This window comes from Lucilia sericata, unplaced genomic scaffold, assembly GCF_015586225.1.
Source record: "Lucilia sericata isolate MDLA Ls3-8-SP2 unplaced genomic scaffold, ASM1558622v1 Contig001891F_arrow, whole genome shotgun sequence".
NCBI lineage: Eukaryota > Metazoa > Arthropoda > Insecta > Diptera > Calliphoridae > Lucilia > Lucilia sericata.
The window spans coordinates 38,589-59,721 of NW_023995777.1; the positions used below are offsets into that span (position 1 = coordinate 38,589).

The 21,133-nt window shown below is 32.6% G+C and overlaps 5 protein-coding genes across 6 annotated transcripts; 1 reads left to right on the plus strand and 4 right to left on the minus strand.

The window, feature by feature from the left end:
• Positions 1-201: 201 nt before the first annotated feature.
• LOC119612962 lies at positions 202-797 on the plus strand. The gene is made up of 2 exons (XM_037968859.1): positions 202-616; positions 679-797. Exons 1-2 carry the CDS (start codon positions 202-204, stop codon positions 795-797), a joined length of 534 nt encoding a protein of 177 aa, XP_037824787.1.
• A 2,086-nt stretch (positions 798-2,883) lies between these two features.
• LOC119612973 lies at positions 2,884-4,832 on the minus strand. Of its 2 annotated transcripts, XM_037968872.1 has the most exons (5): positions 4,363-4,832; positions 4,205-4,307; positions 4,089-4,141; positions 3,883-4,030; positions 2,884-3,818 (listed from the first exon to the last, which is right to left on the minus strand). In XM_037968872.1, exons 1-5 carry the CDS (start codon positions 4,582-4,584, stop codon positions 3,316-3,318), a joined length of 1,029 nt encoding a protein of 342 aa, XP_037824800.1. In that variant the 5' UTR covers positions 4,585-4,832; the 3' UTR covers positions 2,884-3,315. The 2 variants fall into 2 exon arrangements, with proteins under 2 accessions (XP_037824800.1, XP_037824799.1); XM_037968871.1 differs by having other exon boundaries at positions 2,888-3,818; positions 4,089-4,307.
• A 2,525-nt stretch (positions 4,833-7,357) lies between these two features.
• Positions 7,358-9,717, minus strand: LOC119612964 (neprilysin-like). Its single transcript, XM_037968860.1, has one exon. The coding sequence runs from the start codon at positions 9,662-9,664 to the stop codon at positions 7,664-7,666; it is 2,001 nt and encodes a 666-aa protein (XP_037824788.1). The 5' UTR covers positions 9,665-9,717; the 3' UTR covers positions 7,358-7,663.
• Positions 9,718-11,811: 2,094 nt separating this feature from the next.
• On the minus strand, positions 11,812-13,942 carry LOC119612965 (membrane metallo-endopeptidase-like 1). The gene has a single exon (XM_037968861.1). The coding sequence runs from the start codon at positions 13,905-13,907 to the stop codon at positions 11,958-11,960; it is 1,950 nt and encodes a 649-aa protein (XP_037824789.1). The 5' UTR covers positions 13,908-13,942; the 3' UTR covers positions 11,812-11,957.
• Positions 13,943-15,963: 2,021 nt separating this feature from the next.
• Positions 15,964-18,111, minus strand: LOC119612967 (endothelin-converting enzyme homolog). The gene has a single exon (XM_037968863.1). It carries the CDS (start codon positions 18,068-18,070, stop codon positions 16,202-16,204), a length of 1,869 nt encoding a protein of 622 aa, XP_037824791.1. The 5' UTR covers positions 18,071-18,111; the 3' UTR covers positions 15,964-16,201.
• Positions 18,112-21,133: the final 3,022 nt, after the last annotated feature.

Genomic DNA, 21,133 nt, shown 5'->3' on the forward strand with positions numbered 1-21,133 from the left:
TTTAATATTTAAATAGCATTGACCACATTAAAATAAAAGTAAACAAGCAGCTGTGCTGACTTTTATTAAAAAAAATTGTGCACAGTTAAATTAAATTAAATAAAAACAAAAAAGAAATACATACTTAAATAAATTTCAAAGGCATTAAAATTTACTTTATGTTGAATTAAAAATCATAGAATATGCAAAATTTTTGCAGACATGGATGTTAAAGAACCAGTAGCCAAAAAAGCCCGTACAAAACCAAAATCTTTTAAAGATTGGGAAGAAAATGATATTTTTAAATTAATTTCATTGGTAGAGGCTGAGCCCTGTTTGTGGAACGCCTCAATGGATGGATACCACAATAAAGCCATTCGCGACATTGGCTGGCTAAATATTGCCGATAACTTTGAACCCGCATATTCGGTAGTGGATGTAACCACCAAATGGACAAATTTGCGAATTCAATATAGGGGGTATGCCGCCCGTTCTAAAACAAAGTCAGGACAGGGCACAATGGAAATGCCTAAATGGAAATATTTTAATGCTATGGCTTTCGTAGGCCGAGCCGAGGATCACCAAACACAACCAACAATTTCCAATTTAAATATTGCCCATGGTACCGATAATAATAGTAAGTGTATATTTTAAAAAAATATGTACCTCAATAACAAAAAACTTGTAACTTATATCCAGTTGATAGCGACACCCCCCACTACGTCAACACCACCATTATCTACCCCAACAATTACCCGTCGCACACAACCCTCAAATCAACAATCGGCAGCAACACAAATTGCAGAAACAATGCGTGATGCGGTTAATGTAATGAAAGAGCGTAAAGAAAATGCATCAGACCCAAATACGTCTTTCGCTAATTACATTCTAAGCGAGTTAAAAACTTTAAATAGCACAGAAGCTGCGACTGTGAGAAAAAAGGTTACTCTTTTCTTTATTCAATGCCTGGATGAGGAAAAAAATAGTAATAGTAAAAATTAAATAATGTATTATAGTTAATGTTTATATTTCGTTTATTTTTGTTATTAAATTTACATATTTTTGTTATTGTATTTATATGAAACAAACATTGTTGTTATTATATTATAAACTTAAAAATTGTTTATGATTCTTTAATATAATCCATTCTAGTATGTCCTATTGATTTATATATATATATATATATAGTCTATAGTCTAGACCATTGACTAGTCTATAGTCTAGACTATTGACTAGCCTACAGTCTACACTATTGACTAGACTACAGTCTACACTATTGACTAGACTATTGACTAGTCTATAGTCTACACTATAGACTAGTCTATAGTCTAGACTATTGACTATCTATATATATAAAAATGAAAGTGTGTTTGTATGTATGTAAGTTTGTTTGTTTGTTTGTGCTTTATAGACTGCTAAACGGCTGGACCGATTTTCCTGAAATTTTCACAGTTTCTTCCTGTATGTCTGGAAGGAACTATAGGCTACTTTTTATGTTGAAATTTCATGTGGGCGACGTGCCACGCCCATATTAAGAAAATATTAAATTAGTATATCTGAGATAATATAATAGTTAGAGTCTTCAAATTTTGTCGGAGCAACTTTAGTATCAATATAATTATTTAAGACAAAAAGTGGGCGGATTAGCATTAGGGGGCGTGGCACCTCCCATATAAATTTAATACAAAAATTCGTTTATCTTGGAAACTATTATAGTTAGAATATTAAAAATTTGCACGAGTAACTTTAACATCCATGTAAACATTTTGGGAAATAAATTGGCGGACTACCCATGAGGGGATCAGCACCTCCCATATTAATAAAATACAAAAATTGGTTTATCTGGGAAACTAATAGAACTAAATTCTTCAAATTTTGCACTAAGAACTTAAGTATTCATCTGAACATTTTGGAGAAAAAAGAGCGGACTTTCGTCATGGGGGGCTTGGAGGCCCCATATAAATTAAATAGGAAAATTATTATATCTGAGAAACTATTAGAGCTAGAATCTTCAAATTTTAATTGAAGAACTTTACATTCATGTGAACATTCAGAGAATAACGGGCGGACTTTCAATGGGGGCTTGGCACCTCACATATGAATTAAATACAAAATTTCGCTTATCTGGGAAACTAATAGAACAAGATTCTTCAAATATTGCAAGAAGAACTTTATTATACATATGAACATTTTGGAGAAAAAAAGGGCGGACTTTCATCTGGGGGCTGTGAGTTCCCATGTGAATTAAATAGAAAAATTCGTATATCTGAGAAACTATTAGAGCTAGAATCTTCAAATTCTACATGAAGATCTTTGACATTAATGTGAACATTTAGAGAATAACGGGCGGACTTTCAATGGGGTCTTGGCACCTCCTATATGAATTAAATAAAAAATTTCGTATATCTGGGAAAATATTAGATTTTTTTTTAATTTGTCATCGATTACATCAAAATCTTAATTTACGTTCGGAACAAATGTATCTCTGGAAAACATTACAGTTAGAATCTTCAAAATTATTAAGAAGATTTTTTATTTACATATATTGCTTTTAGGGTAGCAAAGCACACTGGGTATAGCTAGTAGTCTATAATCTAGGCAATTGACTAGTCTAGTCTATAGTCTAGACTATTGATTAGCCTACAGTCTACACTATTGACTAGCCTACAGTCTACACTATTGACTAGTCTATAGTCTAGACTATTGTCTAGTCTATAGTCTAGACTATTGACTATAGTCTATAATCTAGGCAATTGACTAGTCTATAGACTAGATTATTGACAAGTCTATAGATTTGTATTGATATAGTCGAGACTATTGTCTAGTCTAGTTTATAAACTAAACTATAGACTAGACTATATTGTAGACTATAGACTGGACTATAGCCTAGACTATAAGCTAGAATAGTCTGTAGGCTGGACTATAGAATATACTAGTTTATAATGTAGTCTATAGTCTAGACTTTAGACTTGGTTATAGGCTAGACTGGACTGAATCATAGTTTTAATATTATTATTTATTTGATTTTTTCTGTAAACTATTTACAAGTAGAAATTTATAACCGATTTAGAAATTTAAATTAAGAAAATCATATTTTTTTTTATAAATTTTCTTTATTATCGTGGTAATATTAATAACTGAATTAGCTATATAAAAAACCAACAGTCTTTCTGTAGAATTTTTATATATGTTTATATTGAAACGGAACTTCTCCCTCTTCAATAAAATATTGGGAGAATTCTTCTCGAATTACTGAGGTTTCTTGATTAACATATGAGCGGTGTGGTCGGAGGTTTGGTAAATTTTGGTCGATGTCATTCCGCCATTCACCAGGGATTAGAGTGCCATCCTCGGAATAGTGGTCAACCAATTTCGGATTGAAATATACGGTTTTTTTTGGGTCATCAAAAAATTGTGCAGAGCACAGCAAGCACAAGTTATTGTGCGTACTTTCGTGGGTTCAAGCATTATTGCGCTTCGTAATATTCTAAAACGAGCAGATAGAATTCCGAAAGCATTTTCTATAACCCTTCTCGCTCTTGACAATCTATAATTATAAATTCTTTGTGTTGCCGTTAATGTTCGCAAGCTATAGGGTTTTAACAAGTGTGGTGAGATAGCGAATGCATCATCAGCAACAAGCACATATGGTACCGGAATATTTCTAGATGGAAGTGGTTCAGAAGGTGGCAAATTAAGTTTATTATTGGTCATAGCTTCATTGAAGGAACTTTTGCGAAAAACGCCACCATCTGATATCCGACCATTTGATCCAACATCAATATACAGGAATTTATAAGATGCATCCGAAATCCCCATTAGGACTATGCTATGTGTGCCTTTACAAAATAGCGGATAGGAATTTAAATAAGTCATATTTTATTGTTTAGGAATTCATTTTACCTTTATAATTGTAATAAATACTTCCTGAATGTGCTGGTGCTTTCATAACCACGTGCTTTCCGTCTAAAGCTCCTATGCAATTGGGAAAATTCCACTTATGCAAAAACTCCTCAGATATAGCTTTCCATTCTTCGATGGTTGATGGTGTCTATATTTTGATAATTAAAGAAATTAGTGTATTCCAAATAACCGTCAGTTAATGGTACCTTTAAATATTCCGGCTGAAGTACATTGTAAATTGCATTACAAACTCCTGGAACTATAACCGAGATTGTATTAAACGGTATCCGAAATACAAACTGGAGAGATCTAAAACTCTCACCTGTTGCCAAGTAACGAAGAGTAACCGCTAAACGTTCGGTGGCAGAAATGGGTTCCCGGAATCTTGTAGTCTGCTTCGTTATTAGAGGCTTAACTAGATTTAACTAAGGAAGCTATTAAAAGGTAATTAGGAATTTATATTACAACATAGAAACTTGCCAAATAATCAAAATCTTTTGCCTTCATTCTTAAAAAGTTGTGATACAGTGTTGGAGTTTCCAAGCGAAGCTCTTTCAACAACTTTGCGCAACACCCTTCCTCTTTTCGCCTTCGCACCCACTCACGAACCCATACTCTTTCTTGTTTTTCTTTTTTCCCTTCCAAAAGAATTACTGATACAACACCACAGCATAAAAGAAGAAAAGTATCTTCATTATTCATTTCAAACAAATAAATTTCTGTTTGTTTACTATTTCACTAAACAATTATTTCACACAAATATTTTGTTCAATCTGAACGGGCGGCAAACAAGTTTTTTCTGTTTATATTTTTAGCTATTTGACAGCTGTTTCATGAAACAAAAAACGGCAAATATTTTGTCACAATGTGAACATAAAACCAACTCTGTTTTTATTTCATATGTTTTACAACAAACAAGTGAAAAAATATTTTATGCAAATATTTCATAGGTGTGAACGTACCTTTAGGCAAATTATTAACTTTATGAAAAATATTTTTAAAGCTTTCATTCTAACGCGTGCTTTAAGATTTAAATATAAATTTCAACTAATTTGAAAATTGGCAATTCTCTTCGGGTCAGCGATAAGAATGGCAGATAGGAAAATGCAAAAGTATTGTAAATTATTTATAAATGCAAGCCCCAGAATTTATTAAAAATAAATTAAAATTATTGAGGCAGTGCCGATTACTAGAAAACAACCAAATTATAGTTCATTTGCAGTTCAGTTGTAGTTCAGTTCTAGTTCAGTTCTAGTTCAGTTCTAGTTCAGTTCTAGTTCAGTTCTAGTCAGTTCTAGTTCAGTTCTAGTTCAGTTCTAGTTCAGTTCTAGTTCATTCTAGTTCAGTTCTAGTTCAGTTCTAGTTCAGTTCTAGTTCAGTTCAGTTCTTGTTCAGTTCTAGTTCAGTTCTAGTTCAGTTCTAGTTCAGTTCTAGTTCAGTTCTAGTTCAGTTCTAGTTCAGTTCAGTTCTGTTCTAGTTCAGTTCTAGTTCAGTTCTAGTTCAGTTCTAGTTCAGTTCTAGTTCAGTTCTAGTTCAGTTCTAGTTCAGTTCTAGTTCAGTTCTAGTTCTAGTTCAGTTCTAGTTCAGTTCTAGTTCAGTTCTAGTTCAGTTCTAGTTCAGTTCTAGTTCAGTTCTAGTTCATTCTAGTTCAGTTCTAGTTCAGTTCTAGTTCAGTTCTAGTTCAGTTCTAGTTCAGTTCTAGTTCAGTTCTAGTTCAGTTCTAGTTCAGTTCTAGTTCGTTCTAGTTCAGTTCTAGTTCAGTTCTAGTTCAGTCTAGTTCAGTTCTAGTTCAGTTCTAGTTCAGTTCTAGTTCAGTTCTAGTTCAGTTCTAGTTCTGTTCTAGTTCAGTTCTAGTTCAGTTCTAGTTCAGTTCTAGTTCAGTTCTAGTTCAGTTCTAGTTCAGTTCTAGTTCAGTTCTAGTTCAGTTCTAGTTCAGTTCTAGTTCAGTTCTAGTTCAGTTCTAGTTCAGTTCTAGTTCAGTTTAGTTCAGTTCTAGTTCAGTTCTAGTTCAGTTCTAGTTCAGTTCTAGTTCAGTTCTAGTTCAGTTCTAGTTCAGTTCTAGTTCAGTTCTAGTTCAGTTCTAGTTCAGTTAGTTCAGTTCTAGTTCAGTTCTAGTTCAGTTCTAGTTCAGTTCTAGTTCAGTTCTAGTTCAGTTCAGTTCTAGTTCAGTTCTAGTTCAGTTCTAGTTCAGTTCTAGTTCAGTTCTAGTTCAGTTCTAGTTCAGTTCTAGTTCAGTTCTAGTTCAGTTCTAGTTCAGTTCTAGTTCAGTTCTAGTTCAGTTCTAGTTCAGTTCTAGTTCAGTTCTAGTTCAGTTCTAGTTCAGTTCTAGTTCAGTTCTAGTTCAGTTTCTAGTTCAGTTCTAGTTCAGTTCTAGTTCAGTTCTAGTTCAGTTCTAGTTCAGTTCTAGTTCAGTTCTAGTTCAGTTCTAGTTCAGTTCTAGTTCAGTTCTAGTTCAGTTCTAGTTCAGTTCTAGTTCAGTTCTAGTTTAGTTCAGTTCAGTTCTAGTTCAGTTCAGTTCTAGTTTAGTTCTAGTTCAGTTCTAGTTCAGTTCTAAGTTCAGTTCTATTCAGTTCTAGTTCAGTTCTAGTTCAGTTCTAGTTCAGTTCTAGTTCAGTTCTAGTTCAGTTCTAGTTCAGTTCTAGTTCAGTTCTAGTTCAGTTCTAGTTCAGTTCTAGTTCAGTTCTAGTTCAGTTCTAGTTCAGTTATAGTTCAGTTCTAGTTCAGTTCTAGTTCAGTTCTAGTTCAGTTCTAGTTCAGTTCTAGTTCAGTTCTAGTTCAGTTCTAGTTTCAGTTCTAGTTCAGTTCTAGTTCAGTTCTAGTTTCAGTTCTAGTTCAGTTTCTAGTTCAGTTCTAGTTCAGTTCTAGTTCAGTTCTAGTTCAGTTCTAGTTCAGTTCTAGTTCAGTTCTAGTTCAGTTCTAGTTCAGTTCTAGTTCAGTTCTAGTTCAGTTCTAGTTCAGTTCTAGTTCAGTTCTAGTTCAGTTCTAGTTCAGTTCTAGTTCAGTTCTAGTTCAGTTCTAGTTCAGTTCTAGTTCAGTTCTAGTTCAGTTCTAGTTCAGTTCTAGTTCAGTTCTAGTTCAGTTCTAGTTCAGTTCTAGTTCAGTTCTAGTTCAGTTCTAGTTCAGTTCTAGTTCAGTTCTAGTTCAGTTCTAGTTCAGTTCTAGTTCAGTTCTAGTTCAGTTCTAGTTCAGTTCTAGTTCAGTTCTAGTTCAGTTCTAGTTCAGTTCTAGTTCAGTTCTAGTTCAGTTCTAGTTCAGTTCTAGTTCAGTTCTAGTTCAGTTCTAGTTCAGTTCTAGTTCAGTTCTAGTTCAGTTCTAGTTCAGTTCTAGTTTCAGTTCTAGTTCAGTTCTAGTTCAGTTCTAGTTCAGTTCTAGTTCAGTTTAGTTCAGTTCTAGTTCAGTTCTAGTTCAGTTCTAGTTCAGTTGTAGCTCCGTCATAACGAACGAAAATTGTGATCATATGTTTTAATTAAAATAAAAAAGGCATTTTCAGTTTTTCGTTGCAAGTGGAAAGTGTTTAATTTTTAAAAATTTATTCCTTTTATTAACGACACCAGTACGTATACGTGTTTTATATTACAAATATTACATATAGGCCTAATTAGTGAAGCGTTTAAAATATTTTTACACGAAAAATATTGTAATGTGATTCTATTTATTTTTTTTATTAATTCCGATTATTTCTAAAAGAGTTTTAAATGTGGCTAGAGCAATTGTTTGCAAAAATGTTTTATAATCCTAAACTTAAACAAAATATCGACGCACACCATAAAAAAGCATTTTCCTAATAAAGTCTGCATCTAGTTTTAGGATTCATAGGACTATTTGCTATACAACCAAAGGCCTCCGAGAAAGGTTGAAAATTCATTAAAATTTGCTGCAAACGTACGGCATCTGTATCATGATCAATAAAATTTAGATTATCTTTGCCACAGAAAAACTGTGCCAAATTTAGGAAAAACTCTTTCCGCCAATCATCTGCTTCATTTTCTTTTGCATAGTTTTCCAAATAAGTACGATATACGACTCGTATAGCAAAGAGATCAGCAATACGTTCATCAATGTCTTCAGTAAACTGCTGATGTTGCATACATTCTAAGGAGTTGGAGAAATTAGCATGATCCATTATATCAGAGGGAGAGGATAAAGGAAATCCCCGTTTATCGTAATTAAGGCCGGTGGTATCAAATGCATGAGTTAGTTCGTGAGCCAAAACAAAACCGAAAAGTGATAACTGTTGAATAGGTGTTTGGGTGTAGTTGAATAGGGGCGACTGGAAACTGCCAAATGGTACGACCACCATATTCTGTTGCAGCACATAAAACGGCGAGGAAACCGCACCCATATGGTTGTCAGTCACTATGAAATGACTTTCAGTTTGAGCGTAATACAAAGACTTCCGAAAGCGATGTTTCAACAGCAACAAATGATTTTTATAGTAATTGCGTTTATCTAAATCAGTTAAACCCCGATAAAACTGTTTCACAATTTTGGAATTAAAATCATATGGTAAATTTCCACTATTTATAGGCATATATCTTAGTTTTGTTTTTAGATAATTAATTTGCCTGCTAGTTAGATTTAAATAATTTTCCTCAAAATATTTTGCCATGGTATCTTTGATTTTGAACCTCAAGTTGTTTAAACTGTTTTCAAAATGGTCTGCTTCTCTTTTAAAAACATGTTCATAGAAATAATAATTTACTGCCAGATCAAATTTACGTCTTAAATCCTTTATACAAGCGAGCGGTGTAAATTCAGTTGTACTATCTTCTGCTAAATAGAATAGAAATTTCATCATTAAGTAGTTACAAACATGTTCCAGCTCCTCGTTGGTCCATTGTTTTCCATTTAAATACTCAAAATATTCGGGATTTTCTACAGTGATATTTGAAACTTTATTAAACTGTGAACCCAGTAGATTTTTAAAATATAATTTTAACCCCCGACTGGTATAGTGCTTATCTATAAGCTTCAAATTTGTCTCTATACTGTGATTGTTAACAGCATAGTTTTGCGTTAGGTTTTGCCATTTAAAATCGGTATTATGCAATTGTTGTATTATTGGCTCTGTGTCCTCTATACGCAAAGCCTTTAACAATACTTGTAAAATCGTGTTATCGGGTAGGGAACCACCTTCATCAAGTGGAGCTGGAGCCAGTCTGATATTAAGAGAGTCATCTTTATTCCTAATGATTTGATGATTTACTAGGACATCATTTAAACCATGCGATTGTATTTCTCCCAATAAAGACCAAAAAATTAAGTTTTTATCCAAATAAAGTTCTTCTTCCGAAGAGGAATTATAACTTTCACTCTCCGAAGAATAAAATTTGTTCTCTGAAGAATCCGATTCTTTTTCTGTTGAACCATTACCCTTTATATCTGCTGGCAACCATTGACTATTATGACCCAACAATGGCCAATTTAAATTGTTACTCGGTTTTATTTCATTAAAATATTTTCTTAAATTTCTTTGCCTTTCTATATTACATGAGTCCAAATACATAAACATTTTTTTATTTACTTTTCTTGTTTTACGATTATAATACCGATTTCGAAATTCCTTGTCAAATAGTCGCAGCAACTTTATATTAATTTGGTAATCTAATTGTTGGGTTATCTCACTATAGTTAGGATCAGGATTCTGCTGGCTATAATTACTGCAGGCGTATTCATAGAAATTCTCACAGGGTTCTTTGTGGGCTATAGCAGATTTTGCTTGTACCATCAAATTTAAGTGCATTATTAATAGTGCTATAACAATAGTTTTTAACGTTTTCATATTTTTTTGTGTGTTTATTGATACGATTTTAAAATACTACTATTTATTCCGTAAAATCAAAAAAGCAAATACTATGTCTCTCTAACAACAGAGGTCAGCGATAAGAACAATTATACAGATATGTATATGTATTTAATACACACTAACGTAATAATTGCAAATGAGCAATTAATTAGCAATACACAGTGGTTAGGAGACTTTTAATCTCCTTCTCTACTACTAAAAAAACTGCAAGCAAAAACTAAAAAATTAACTAAATATACCAAATAATGTTTACTCCTTGGAGGCAATTACTTAACATGCTCAATTACAAATAGTGAGTTAAATAAGTCTTTGCGCTGTTACAATCATGGAACTGAGTAAATTGTTCTAGTAGCCGAAATGGATGCGATAACTAAAACAAAACTAAAATAAAACAAAACTAGAACAGAACTAGAACAGAACTAGAACAGAACTATAACAGAACTAGAACAGAACTAGAACAGAACTTGAACAGAACTAGAACAGAACTAGAACAGAACTAGAACAGAACTAGAACAGAACTAGAACAGAACTAGAACAGAACTAGAACAGAACTAGAACAGAACTAGAACAGAACTAGAACAGAACCTAAAACAGAACTAGAACAGACCTAGAACAGAACTAGAACAGAAACTAGAACAGGAACTAGAACAGAACTAGAACAGAACTAGAACAGAACTAGAACAGAACTAGAACAGAACTAGAACAGAACAGAACAGAACTAAGAACAGAACTAGAACAGAACTAGAACAGAACTAGAACAGAACTAGACGAACTAGAACAGAACTAGAACAGAACTAGAACAGAACTAGAACAGAACTAGAACAGAACTAGAACAGAACTAGAACAGAACTAGAACAGAACTAGAACAGAACTAGAACAGAACTAGAACAGAACTAGAACAGAACTAGAACAGAACTAGAACAGAACTAGAACAGAACTAGAACAGAACTAGAACAGAACTAGAACAGAACTAGAACAGAACTAGAACAGAACTAGAACAGAACTAGAACAGAACTAGAACAGAACTAGAACAGAACTAGAACAGAACTAAACAGAACTAAAACAGAACTAGAACAGAACTAGAACAGAACTAGAACAGAACTAGAACAGAACTAGAACAGACTAGAACAGAACTAGAAAACTAGAACAGAACTAGAACAGAACTAGAACAGAACTAGAACAGAACTAGAACAGAACTAGACAACTAGAAACAGAACTAGAACAGAACTAGAACAGAACTAGAACAGAACTAGAACAGAACTAGAACAGAACTAGAACAGAACTAGAACAGAACTAGAACAGAACTAGAACAGAACTAGAACACTAACAGAAACTAGAACAGAACAGAACAGAACAGAACTAGAACAGAACTAGAACAGAACTAGAACAGAACTAGAACAGAACTAGAACAGAACTAGAACAGAACTAGAAACAGAACCAGAACAGAACTAGACAGAACTAGAACAGAACCAGAACAGAACTAGAACAGAACTAGAACAGAACTAGAACAGAACTAGAACAGAACTAGAACTAGAACTAGAACTAGAACTAGAACTAGAACAGAACAGAACAGAACTAGAACTAGAACTAGAACTAGAACAGAACTAGAACTAGAACAGAACTAGAACAGAACTAGAACAGAACTAGAACAGAACTAGAACAGACTAGAACAGAACTAGAACAGAACTAGAACAGAACTAGAACAGAACTAGAACAGAACTAGAACAGAACTAGAACAGAACTAGAACAGAACTAGAACAGAACTAGAACAGAACTAGAACAGAACTAGAACAGAACTAGAACAGAACTAGAACAGAACTAGAACAGAACTAGAACAGAACTAGAACAGAACTAGAACAGAACTAGAACAGAACTAGAACAGAACTAGAACAGAACTAGAACAGATCTAGAACAGAACTAGAACAGAACTAGAACAGAACTAGAACAGAACTAGAACAGAACTAGAACAGAACTAGAACAGAACTAGAACAGAACTAGAACAGAACTTGAACAGAACTTGAACAGAACTAGAACAGAACAAGAACAGAACAAGAACAGAACTAGAACAGAACTAGAACAGAACTCATATAAAAACTTTTTCCGTAATTAAGTTTCTGTTAAAGTAAAATTCAAAAAAATAGTTTATTATAAAGAAACAAATCTTGGGCATGCTTGGCCATACCGGACTATAAATCTTACTACTAGAGATGAGAAAGTTGTTTTATTAACTTAAACTAATTTTTTGACAGGACAATAAGAATAGAGATTCCTAATAAAGTCTACATTTAGTTTTAGGATTCATAGGACTACCTTCCACACAACCAAAAGCCTCCGAGAAAGGTTGAAAATTCATTAAAATTTGCTGCAAACGTATGGCATCCGTATCATGATCAATAAAATTTAGATTATCTTTGCCACAGAAAAACTGTGCCAAATTCCGAAAGAATTCTTTCGGCCAATCTGCTTGATAATCTTTAGCATAATATTCCAAATAAGTACGATAGACCACTCTGATGGCAAAAAGATCAGCAATACGTTCATCAATTTCTTCAGTAGGCTGTTGATGTTGCATACATTCTAAGGAGTTGGAGAAATTAGCATGATCCATTATATGGGAGGGAAGGGTTAAAGGAAGGCCCTGTTTATCATAATTTAGGCCGGTAGTATCAAATGCATGTGTTAGTTCATGAGCCAATATAAAACCGAATAGCGACAACTGTTGTAGAGGTGTTTGGCTGTAGTTGAATAGGGGCAACTGGAAACTGCCAAATGGTACGACTACCATATTCTGCTGAGGCACATAAAACGGCGAGGAAACACCACCCATACTATTGTCTGATACTATGTAATGCGTTTGATTTTGAGCATAATACAAAGATTTACGAAAACGATGTTTCAATAGCAACAAATGATTTTTATAGTAATTACTTCTATCCAAATGCGGTAGATCCTGGTAGAAAGTTTGTATAGATTTTATGTTAAATATTTTGGGTAAATTACCATTATTTATATTAATTTTATACAATTTACTTTTTAAGTAAATAATTTGTTTCCTGGTCAGATTTAAATGATTTTCCGTAAAATATTTTGCCATAATATCTTTAATTTCTGTCTCTAAGGTGTTAAGGGCCTCATTAAAATGATCAGCTTCTCTTTTAAAGAAAAGACGATAAGTAAAATAGTTAACAGCCAAATCAAATTTATGCCTTAAATCGTTTATGCACTCCCGGGAGTTAAAGTCCTTTGTACTATCTTCGGCCAAATAAAATAGGAATTTTATCATTAAATAATTACACAAATGTTCCAGTTGTTGGTTAGTCCATTGCTTGTGATTTAGATACTCAAAATATTCCGGATTTTCTATAGTGATATCTGACAGTTTATTTAACTCTGAACCCAAAAGATTTTCAAGATAAAGTTTTAGATTAAGTTGGGGATAAAGTTCAGCTAAATCTGTTAAAGTTGTGACTTGGCTTTTGGTGTTGTGACCAGCATAACTTTCTAAAATATTTTGCCATTTTAAATCGGTAGCTTTTAATTGCTGTATAATTGTTTCTGTATCCTTTATACCCAAAGTCATTAACAATACCTTAAGAATAGCATTATCAGGCAGACTGCCACCATTTTCTAGTATTGTAGGTGCCAGCCATATATTAAGTGAATTGTCTTCATTTCTTATAATTTGATGATTAACTAAGACATTATTTAAACCATATGACTGCATTTCTCCCAATAGAGACCAGAAATCAAATTTTCTAAGCGATGTTTTATAATATCTAAAAATATTCCAGAAACTATACTTCTTATCTGTCTCCAACCATTGTTCTTTAGGAACCAATAAAGGCCAATTTAAATGTTTGCTTGGTGTTATTTCCTTCAGATATTTTCTCAAATTTCTTTGCGTCTCTTTTTCACACGATTCCAAATACATTTGCATTTGATCATAAAAGGTCTGTATTCTAGAATCATAATCTTGTATTTGTATTTCTTTGTCTAATAGTTGCAGCAACTTTTCGTTAATTTGGTAATTCAATTGTTGTGTTATTTCACTGTAGTTGGGGTTCGGGTTCTGTTGGCTATAATTACTGCAGTTATATTCGTAAAAATTTTCACAGGGTCCTTCGGAAACTTCTTTTGTATTTACTTGTTTAAGGCCTATTATCATTAAATTTATAAGAATTATTAATAATTTTATTAAAAATTTATTAAGCGCTTTCATGTTGTTTTGTGTGCTTTATGTTATAATTTGAAAATACTACTATTAATTCCTTGAAATTAAAAAAGCAAAAAATATTTCTCTCTTATCAGCAAGGGTCAGCGATAAGTATAAACATGCAGATATTTAATTTTATAAACACAAAAATAATAATGGCAAATGTGTACCAATTGATTATCAATACAAATAAGCAATGCACAGTGGCTAATAAAGTATTTTATAGGAGATAATTCCTACTCTTGTGAACTAAAAATAAATTGTACATCGTAAAGATGAACTGCGAAATTAATATACAAACATTAGTAGAACAAGTCAGAGTTCCATATTCGGCTATGTATATAATATATCAAAAAAAAAATTATTTTAATTTTTAAAAACTGATTTCAAAAACAGGTGGACAGGCAGACGGTTTAAGCTTAATCGATTCCGTTGTCTATAAGGATGCAGAATGTATATATTTTAAGGGGTCGGAAAAATATATTGTAGAAAGTACATACATATGTCTATAGTCTAGTCTATAGTCTAGTTTATAGCCTAGTCTATAGTCTAATCTATAGTCTAGTTTATAGTCTAGTCTATAGTCTAATCTATAGTCTAGTCTATAGTCTAGTTTATAGTCTAGTCTATAGTCTAGTCTAGTTTATAGTCTAGTCTATAGTCTAGTCTAGTTTATAGTCTAGTCTAGTCTAGTCTATAGTCTAGTCTATAGTCTAGTCTATAGTCTAGTCTATAGTCTAGTCTATAGTCTAGTCTATAGTCTAGTCTATAGTCTATTCTATAGTCTAGTCTATAGTCTAGTCTATAGTCTAGTCTATAGTCTAGTCTATAGTCTAGTCTATAGTCTAGTCTATAGTCTAGTCTATAGTCTAGTCTATAATCTAGTCTAGTCATAGTCTAGTCATAGTCTAGTCATAGTCTAGTCATAGTCTAGTCATAGTCTAGTCATAGTCTAGTCATAGTCTAGTCATAGTCTAGTCATAGTCTAGTCATAGTCTAGTCATAGTCTAGTCATAGTCTAGTCATAGTCTAGTCATAGTCTAGTCATAGTCTAGTCATAGTCTAGTCATAGTCTAGTCATAGTCTAGTCATAGTCTAGTCATAGTCTAGTCATAGTCTAGTCATAGTCTAGTCATAGTCTAGTCATAGTCTAGTCATAGTCTAGTCATAGTCTAGTCATAGTCTAGTCATAGTCTAGTCATAGTCTAGTCATTCTAGTCATAGTCTAGTCTAGTCTAGTCATAGTCTAGTCATAGTCTATCATAGTCCTAGTCATAGTCTAGTCAGAGTCTAGTCATAGTCTAGTCCATAGTCTAGTCATAGTCTAGTCATAGTCTAGTCATAGTCATAGTCTAGTCATAGTCTAGTCATAGTCTAGTCATAGTCGATCATAGTCCTAGTCATAGTCTAGTCATAGTCTAGTCATAGTCTAGTCATAGTCTAGTCATATTCTAGTCATAGTCTAGTCATAGTCTAGTCATAGTCTAGTCATAGTCTAGTCATAGTCTAGTCATAGTCTAGTCATAGTCTAGTCATAGTCTAGTCATAGTCTAGTCATAGTCTAGTCATAGTCTAGTCATAGTCTAGTCTAGTCCTAGTCATAGTCTAGGTCATGTCTAGCATAGTCTAGTCATAGTCTAGTCATAGTCTAGTCATAGTCTAGTCATAGTCTAGTCATAGTCTAGTCATAGTCTAGTCATAGTCTAGTCATAGTCTAGTCATAGTCTAGTCATAGTCCTAGTCCATAGTCCTAGTCATAGTCTAGTCATAGTCTATTCATAGTCCTAGTCATAGTCTAGTCATAGTCTAGTCATAGTCTAGTCATAGTCTAGTCATAGTCTAGTCATAGTCTAGTCATAGTCTAGTCATAGTCTAGTCATAGTCTAGTCATAGTCATAGTCTAGTCATAGTATATACGGTAGCAATATAATCTAGTTAATATTCTTATCTATGGTCTAATCATACTCTATTCCATAGTCTTGTATATAGTTTAGTTAATAGTCGAGTCTTCGCTGGTGTCTATAAACCGACTAAATTAAATTTATACAAATATTTCAGATAAAGACATTTTATTTTAAGTTAACTTATTACATATTCTTAGATAGAAATGTCCATTTTATTTTATAAATAAATTATCAATTCCACTACGAATTTAGCTGCCGAAATCTATGGTCTGAAGTACTCAGTTAATCCATCTTAAACCATAAGTAATTTCGGAAATATATATTTTAAAAGAGTGGAGTTTACAACATTTGCTTCTATGGCTTTCCCATATGAAACATTTACTTTGGTAAATTTTTCTAATAAAGACGACATTTCGGTTTCGTATACATGAGACTTGTCTCTGAACAATTATATGCTTTTGCAAATGGTCGAATATTCTTTACAATTTCCTGCAAACGCTGGGCATCAGAATCATGATCTATAAACTGTATATTATCTTTGCCACAGAAAAACTGAGCCATATTCATAAAGAAGCGTTTTCTCCAATGTGGGTTTTTATCATGCGAATAATTTTCGTAATAGATACGATAAACCACACGTGCAGCAAATAGATCGGCAATACGTTCATCTATGGATTCGGTGAAATTTTGTGCTTGCATGCATTTAAGAGCTTTTGTAAAATTTTTATGATACATTATGTCTGAAGGTGGATCTAAAGGCAAACCATATTGATCAAAATTTAGACCAGTGGTATCGAAAGCATGGGTTAGTTCATGAGCCAGAACAAAACCCAATAGAGACAATTGTTCTAGGGGAGTTTGATTGTAATGGTATAAAGGAAGTTGTAAACTGCCAAATGGTATAACCACCATATTCTGTTGGGGCACATAAAACGGTGAGGACACAGCACCCATATGATTGTCGCTGACTATAAAGTGTGTTTGATTTTGTTTATATAGCAACGAATTCCTGAAACGATGTTTTAACAGCAACAAATGATTTTTAAAATAGTTTTCTTTAGATAAAGGCGATATATCCTTATAAAAGTTTTCTACCGCATAAAAACTTTTATCAGCTGGTAAATTACCTATAATTATTTTAATTTCATTTAATTTGGTCTCCAAAAAAATGATTTGTTCACAGTTGAGTTTTAAGAAATTCTTTTCAAAATACTTTAACATGGTAGCTTTAATTTGTCGATTTAGCTTAGCAAGAGCTTTTATAAATTTTGTTTCTTCTTTCTGAAAGAAGTTATGATAATAAGAGAAATTTACTGCTAAATCAAATTTTCTTCTTAAATCCTTTATACAGGCAATGGGTGTAAATGCTGTGGTGCTATCCTTGGCCAAATAGTAGAGAAATTTTAACATTAAATAATTGCACAAATCTTTCAGCTCTTTAGGTGACCAGTATTTACGATTAAAATATATTATATATTCTGGATTTTCTATGGTAATAACTGAAATATTGTTGATCTCGCTACCCAACAAATTTTCCAGATATAATTTTACATTAAACAGTGGATGTAATATATCTATATCTGTCCAACTTATATTTCTTATATGATTTGCACTAGAATCATATCTAGCGCTCATATTTTTTAATTTTAAATCCACATTATATAATTGCTGTATTATCAGCTCGGTGTGCTCTATGCCTAAAGTTTTCAACAACACCTCCAATACTTTGTTATCGGGTAAGGTGCCCTCTTCATCATCTGCTATAGCAGGTGCCAGCCAGATATGTAACATACCTTCCCTATTTCTTTCAATTTCTTGCTTTAATAGAACATTATTTAAACCATATGACTGCATATTGCCCAACAATGACCAAAAATCAAAAGTTTCATTTGCTTCCAACCAGCGTTTCGTATCCGCTAATAAAGGCCAACTTAATTGGCCACCCGGTCTGATGTCCTCAAAATATTTCTTTAAATCTCTTTGCGTTTCACTCTTACACGATTCCCAGTACAATAGCATTTTATCACAAAATGTTTGTTTACCAGGTATATAGGTCTGCTTGCTTATATATTCCAGCAGCTTTTTATTCATTTCATAATCTAATTTTTGTGTTATTTCCTTGTAATTTTCATCTGGATTTTCACGACTATAGTTGCTGCAGGCATATTCATAGAAATCTTCACAAGGTCCCTTAAGACTTCGTGTAAGCCAGCAGAATTGTTGCAATATTATTAATATTATAAGCTTAATGTAAAGCGATTTCATATTTGTCGTTTTTTGCACCTTGAAATATTGAAATTAAAAATACAACTATTTAACTAAATCAAACTGATATTGGTGTACCTATGTTGGCTGGCGCTTAGAGATAAGAATACTTTTTTGAGAGCATAAAAATAGAAACGAGATAGAGCAAGAAATATCGAATATCAAATACCCTATAGGAAAATAGGCATGAGAAATTCAGTACTTTAGTACTTTTTTTCAGTACTAAAATTTTAGGTACTTTTTATAACTTACGATCTTTTGACAAGAAGTATACAGTCATGTCTATAGTCTAGTCCATAGTCTAGTCTATAGTCAAGTCTATGGTCGAGTCTATAGTCTAGTCTATAGTCTAGTCTATAGTCTAGTCTATAGTCTAGTCTATAGTCTAGTCTATAGTCTAGTCTATAGTCTAGTCTATAGTCTAGTTTATAGTTTAGTCTATAGTCTAGTTTATAGTCTAGTCTATAGTCTAGTCTAGTCTAGTTATAGTCTAGTCTATAGTCTAGTCTATAGTCTAGTCTATAGTCTAGTCTATAGTCTAGTCTATAGTCTAGTCTATAGTCTAGTCTATAGTCTAGTCTATAGTCTAGTCTATAGTCTAGTCTATAGTCTAGTCTATAGTCTAGTCTATAGTCTAGTCTATAGTCTAGTCTATAGTCTAGTCTATAGTCTAGTCTATAGTCTAGTCTATAGTCTAGTCTATAGTCTAGTCTATAGTCTAGTCTAGTCTAGTCTATAGTCTAGTCTAGTCTAGTCTATAGTCTAGTCTATAGTCTAGTCTATAGTCTAGTCTATAGTCTAGTCTATAGTCTAGTCTATAGTGTAGTCTATAGTCTAGTCTATAGTCTAGTCTATAGTGTAGTCTATAGTCTAGTCTATAGTCTAGTCTATAGTGTAGTCTATAGTCTAGTCTATAGTCTAGTCTATAGTCTAGTCTATAGTCTAGTCTATAGTCTAGTCTATAGTCTAGTCTACAGTCTAGTCTATAGTCTAGTCTATAATCTAGTCTGTAGTCTAGTCTATATTCTAGTCTATAGTCTAGTCTATAGTCTAGTCTATAGTCTAGTCTATAGTCTAGTATATTGTCTAGTCTATAGTCTAGTCTATAGTCTAGTCTATAATCTAGTCTATAATCTAGTCTATAATCTAGTCTGTAGTCTAGTCTATATTCTAGTCTATAGTCTAGTCTATACTCTAGTTTATAGTCTAGTCTATAATCTAGTCTATAGTCTAGTCTATATTCTAGTCTATAGTCTAGTCTATAGTCTAGTCTATAGTCTAGTCTATAGTCTAGTCTACAGTCTAGTCTATAGTTTAGTCTATAGTCTAGTCTATAGTCTAGTCTATAGTCTAGTCTAGTCTATAGTCAAGTCTATAGTCTAGTCTATAGTCTAGTCTATAGTCTAGTCTATAGTCTAGTCTATAGTCTAGTCTATAGTCTAGTCTATAGTCTATAGTCTAGTCTATAGTATAGTCTATAGTCTAGTCTATAGTATAGTCTATAGTCTAGTCTATAGTCTAGTCTATAGTCTAGTCTATAGTCTAGTCTAGTCTATAGTCTAGTCTATAGACTAGTCTATAGTCTAGTCTATAGTCTAGTCTATAGTCTAGTATATTGTCTAGTCTATAGTCTAGTCTATAGTCTAGTCTAGTCTAGTCTATAGTCTAGTCTATAGTCTAGTCTATAGTCTAGTCTATAGTCTAGTCTATAGTCTAGTCTATAGTATAGTCTATAGTCTAGTCTATAATCTAGTCTATAATGTAGTCTGTAGTCTAGTCTATATTCTAGTCTATAGTCTAGTCTAGTCTATAGTCTAGTCTATACTCTAGTTTATAGTCTAGTCTATAGTCTAGTCTATATTCTAGTCTATAGTCTAGTCTATAGTCTAGTTTATAGTCTAGTCTATAGTCTAGTCTATAGTCTAGTCTATAGTCTAGTCTATAGTCTAGTTTATATTCTAGTCTATAGTCTAGTCTATAGTCTAGTCTATAGTCTAGTCCATAGTCTAGTCTATAGTCTAGTCTATAGTCTAGTCTATAGTCTAGTCTATAGTCTAGTCTATAGTCTAGTCTATAGTCTAGTCTATAGTCTAGTCTATAGTCTAGTCTATAGTCTAGTTTATAGTCTAGTCTATAGTGTAGTCTATAGTCTAGTCTAGTCTATAGTCTAGTCTATAGTCTAGTCTATAGTCTAGTCTATAGTCTAGTCTATAGTCTAGTCTATAGTCTAATCAATATTCTATCCTCTAGTCGAAAAATTGTTGAATTTTATTATCAAATTGTCAATATTACAGACTGCTACTCGAAAAATATTAAAATTATTTAAAATACAATATTTAAAACATATTTATGTATATTTATTTCTAAAAAAAACTTAAACTACTAGTTAATATAGATGGCATTTGTTGCTCGGATTCATTTGTTCAATACACAATCGATGTTGTAGCGTTGTATGTCAGCAGCTGCTACAATAGTCATAACAATGTTGTTGGTATTTTCTATGCAAAAGCACTATACAACTCCTACGACAATTTTTCATATGTTTTTCGAATGGTGTAAGAAAGTTTAGTGTTGCCAGTTGTTTATTTCGACATATAAACAAAAAATTCAAACGATTTTAGCATAAAAAACGATAAAGTGGTAACACTGAAATCAAAAACAAACAGCTGTTTACCAAAACTAAAAAAACTAAAATTTTATTAAAAACTGTTTATTTATTACCCAGCAAAAAATAATTGATGTCATACTTTACAAACTACATCTTAATCACATCTTAAAATGCGATTACATATTTTTCACTTTTATAAACCAAATATTTCCTTACAAATGAAACCCCAGTTAAAAGTAAGAATAGAGATGTAGAAAATTCACTACAAACAACATATTCGAAGTACTTCAAATTTTGATGAACAACCAATGAAATTTACATAAGCGTTTCATTGAAAGAATGTGGTTTATTTTTGACATACAAATATCGGATTTTTACAGCTTCTAAAGATAAGATTAGATGTAGTTCAAAGTTGTCAAAAATTAACAACATCCCTCCAATGACAAGCTAATGTA

Bases quoted from the DNA above. Each gene is read 5' to 3' on its own strand.
- LOC119612973 (XM_037968871.1), bottom strand. From the start codon at position 4,584: ATGAATAATGAAGATACTTTTCTTCTTTTATGCTGTGGTGTTGTATCA. The intron at 4,031-4,088 runs GTACCATTAACT...ATCAAAATATAG, and splicing joins TTCAGCCGGAATATTTAAAG to ACACCATCAACCATCGAAGA. The intron at 3,819-3,882 runs GTAAAATGAATT...TATTTTGTAAAG, and splicing joins TATTTATTACAATTATAAAG to GCACACATAGCATAGTCCTA.
- LOC119612962 (XM_037968859.1), top strand. From the start codon at position 202: ATGGATGTTAAAGAACCAGTAGCCAAAAAAGCCCGTACAAAACCAAAA. The intron at 617-678 runs GTAAGTGTATAT...ACTTATATCCAG, and splicing joins CCATGGTACCGATAATAATA to TTGATAGCGACACCCCCCAC.
- LOC119612965 (XM_037968861.1), bottom strand. From the start codon at position 13,907: ATGAAAGCGCTTAATAAATTTTTAATAAAATTATTAATAATTCTTATA.
- LOC119612967 (XM_037968863.1), bottom strand. From the start codon at position 18,070: ATGAAATCGCTTTACATTAAGCTTATAATATTAATAATATTGCAACAA.
- LOC119612964 (XM_037968860.1), bottom strand. From the start codon at position 9,664: ATGAAAACGTTAAAAACTATTGTTATAGCACTATTAATAATGCACTTA.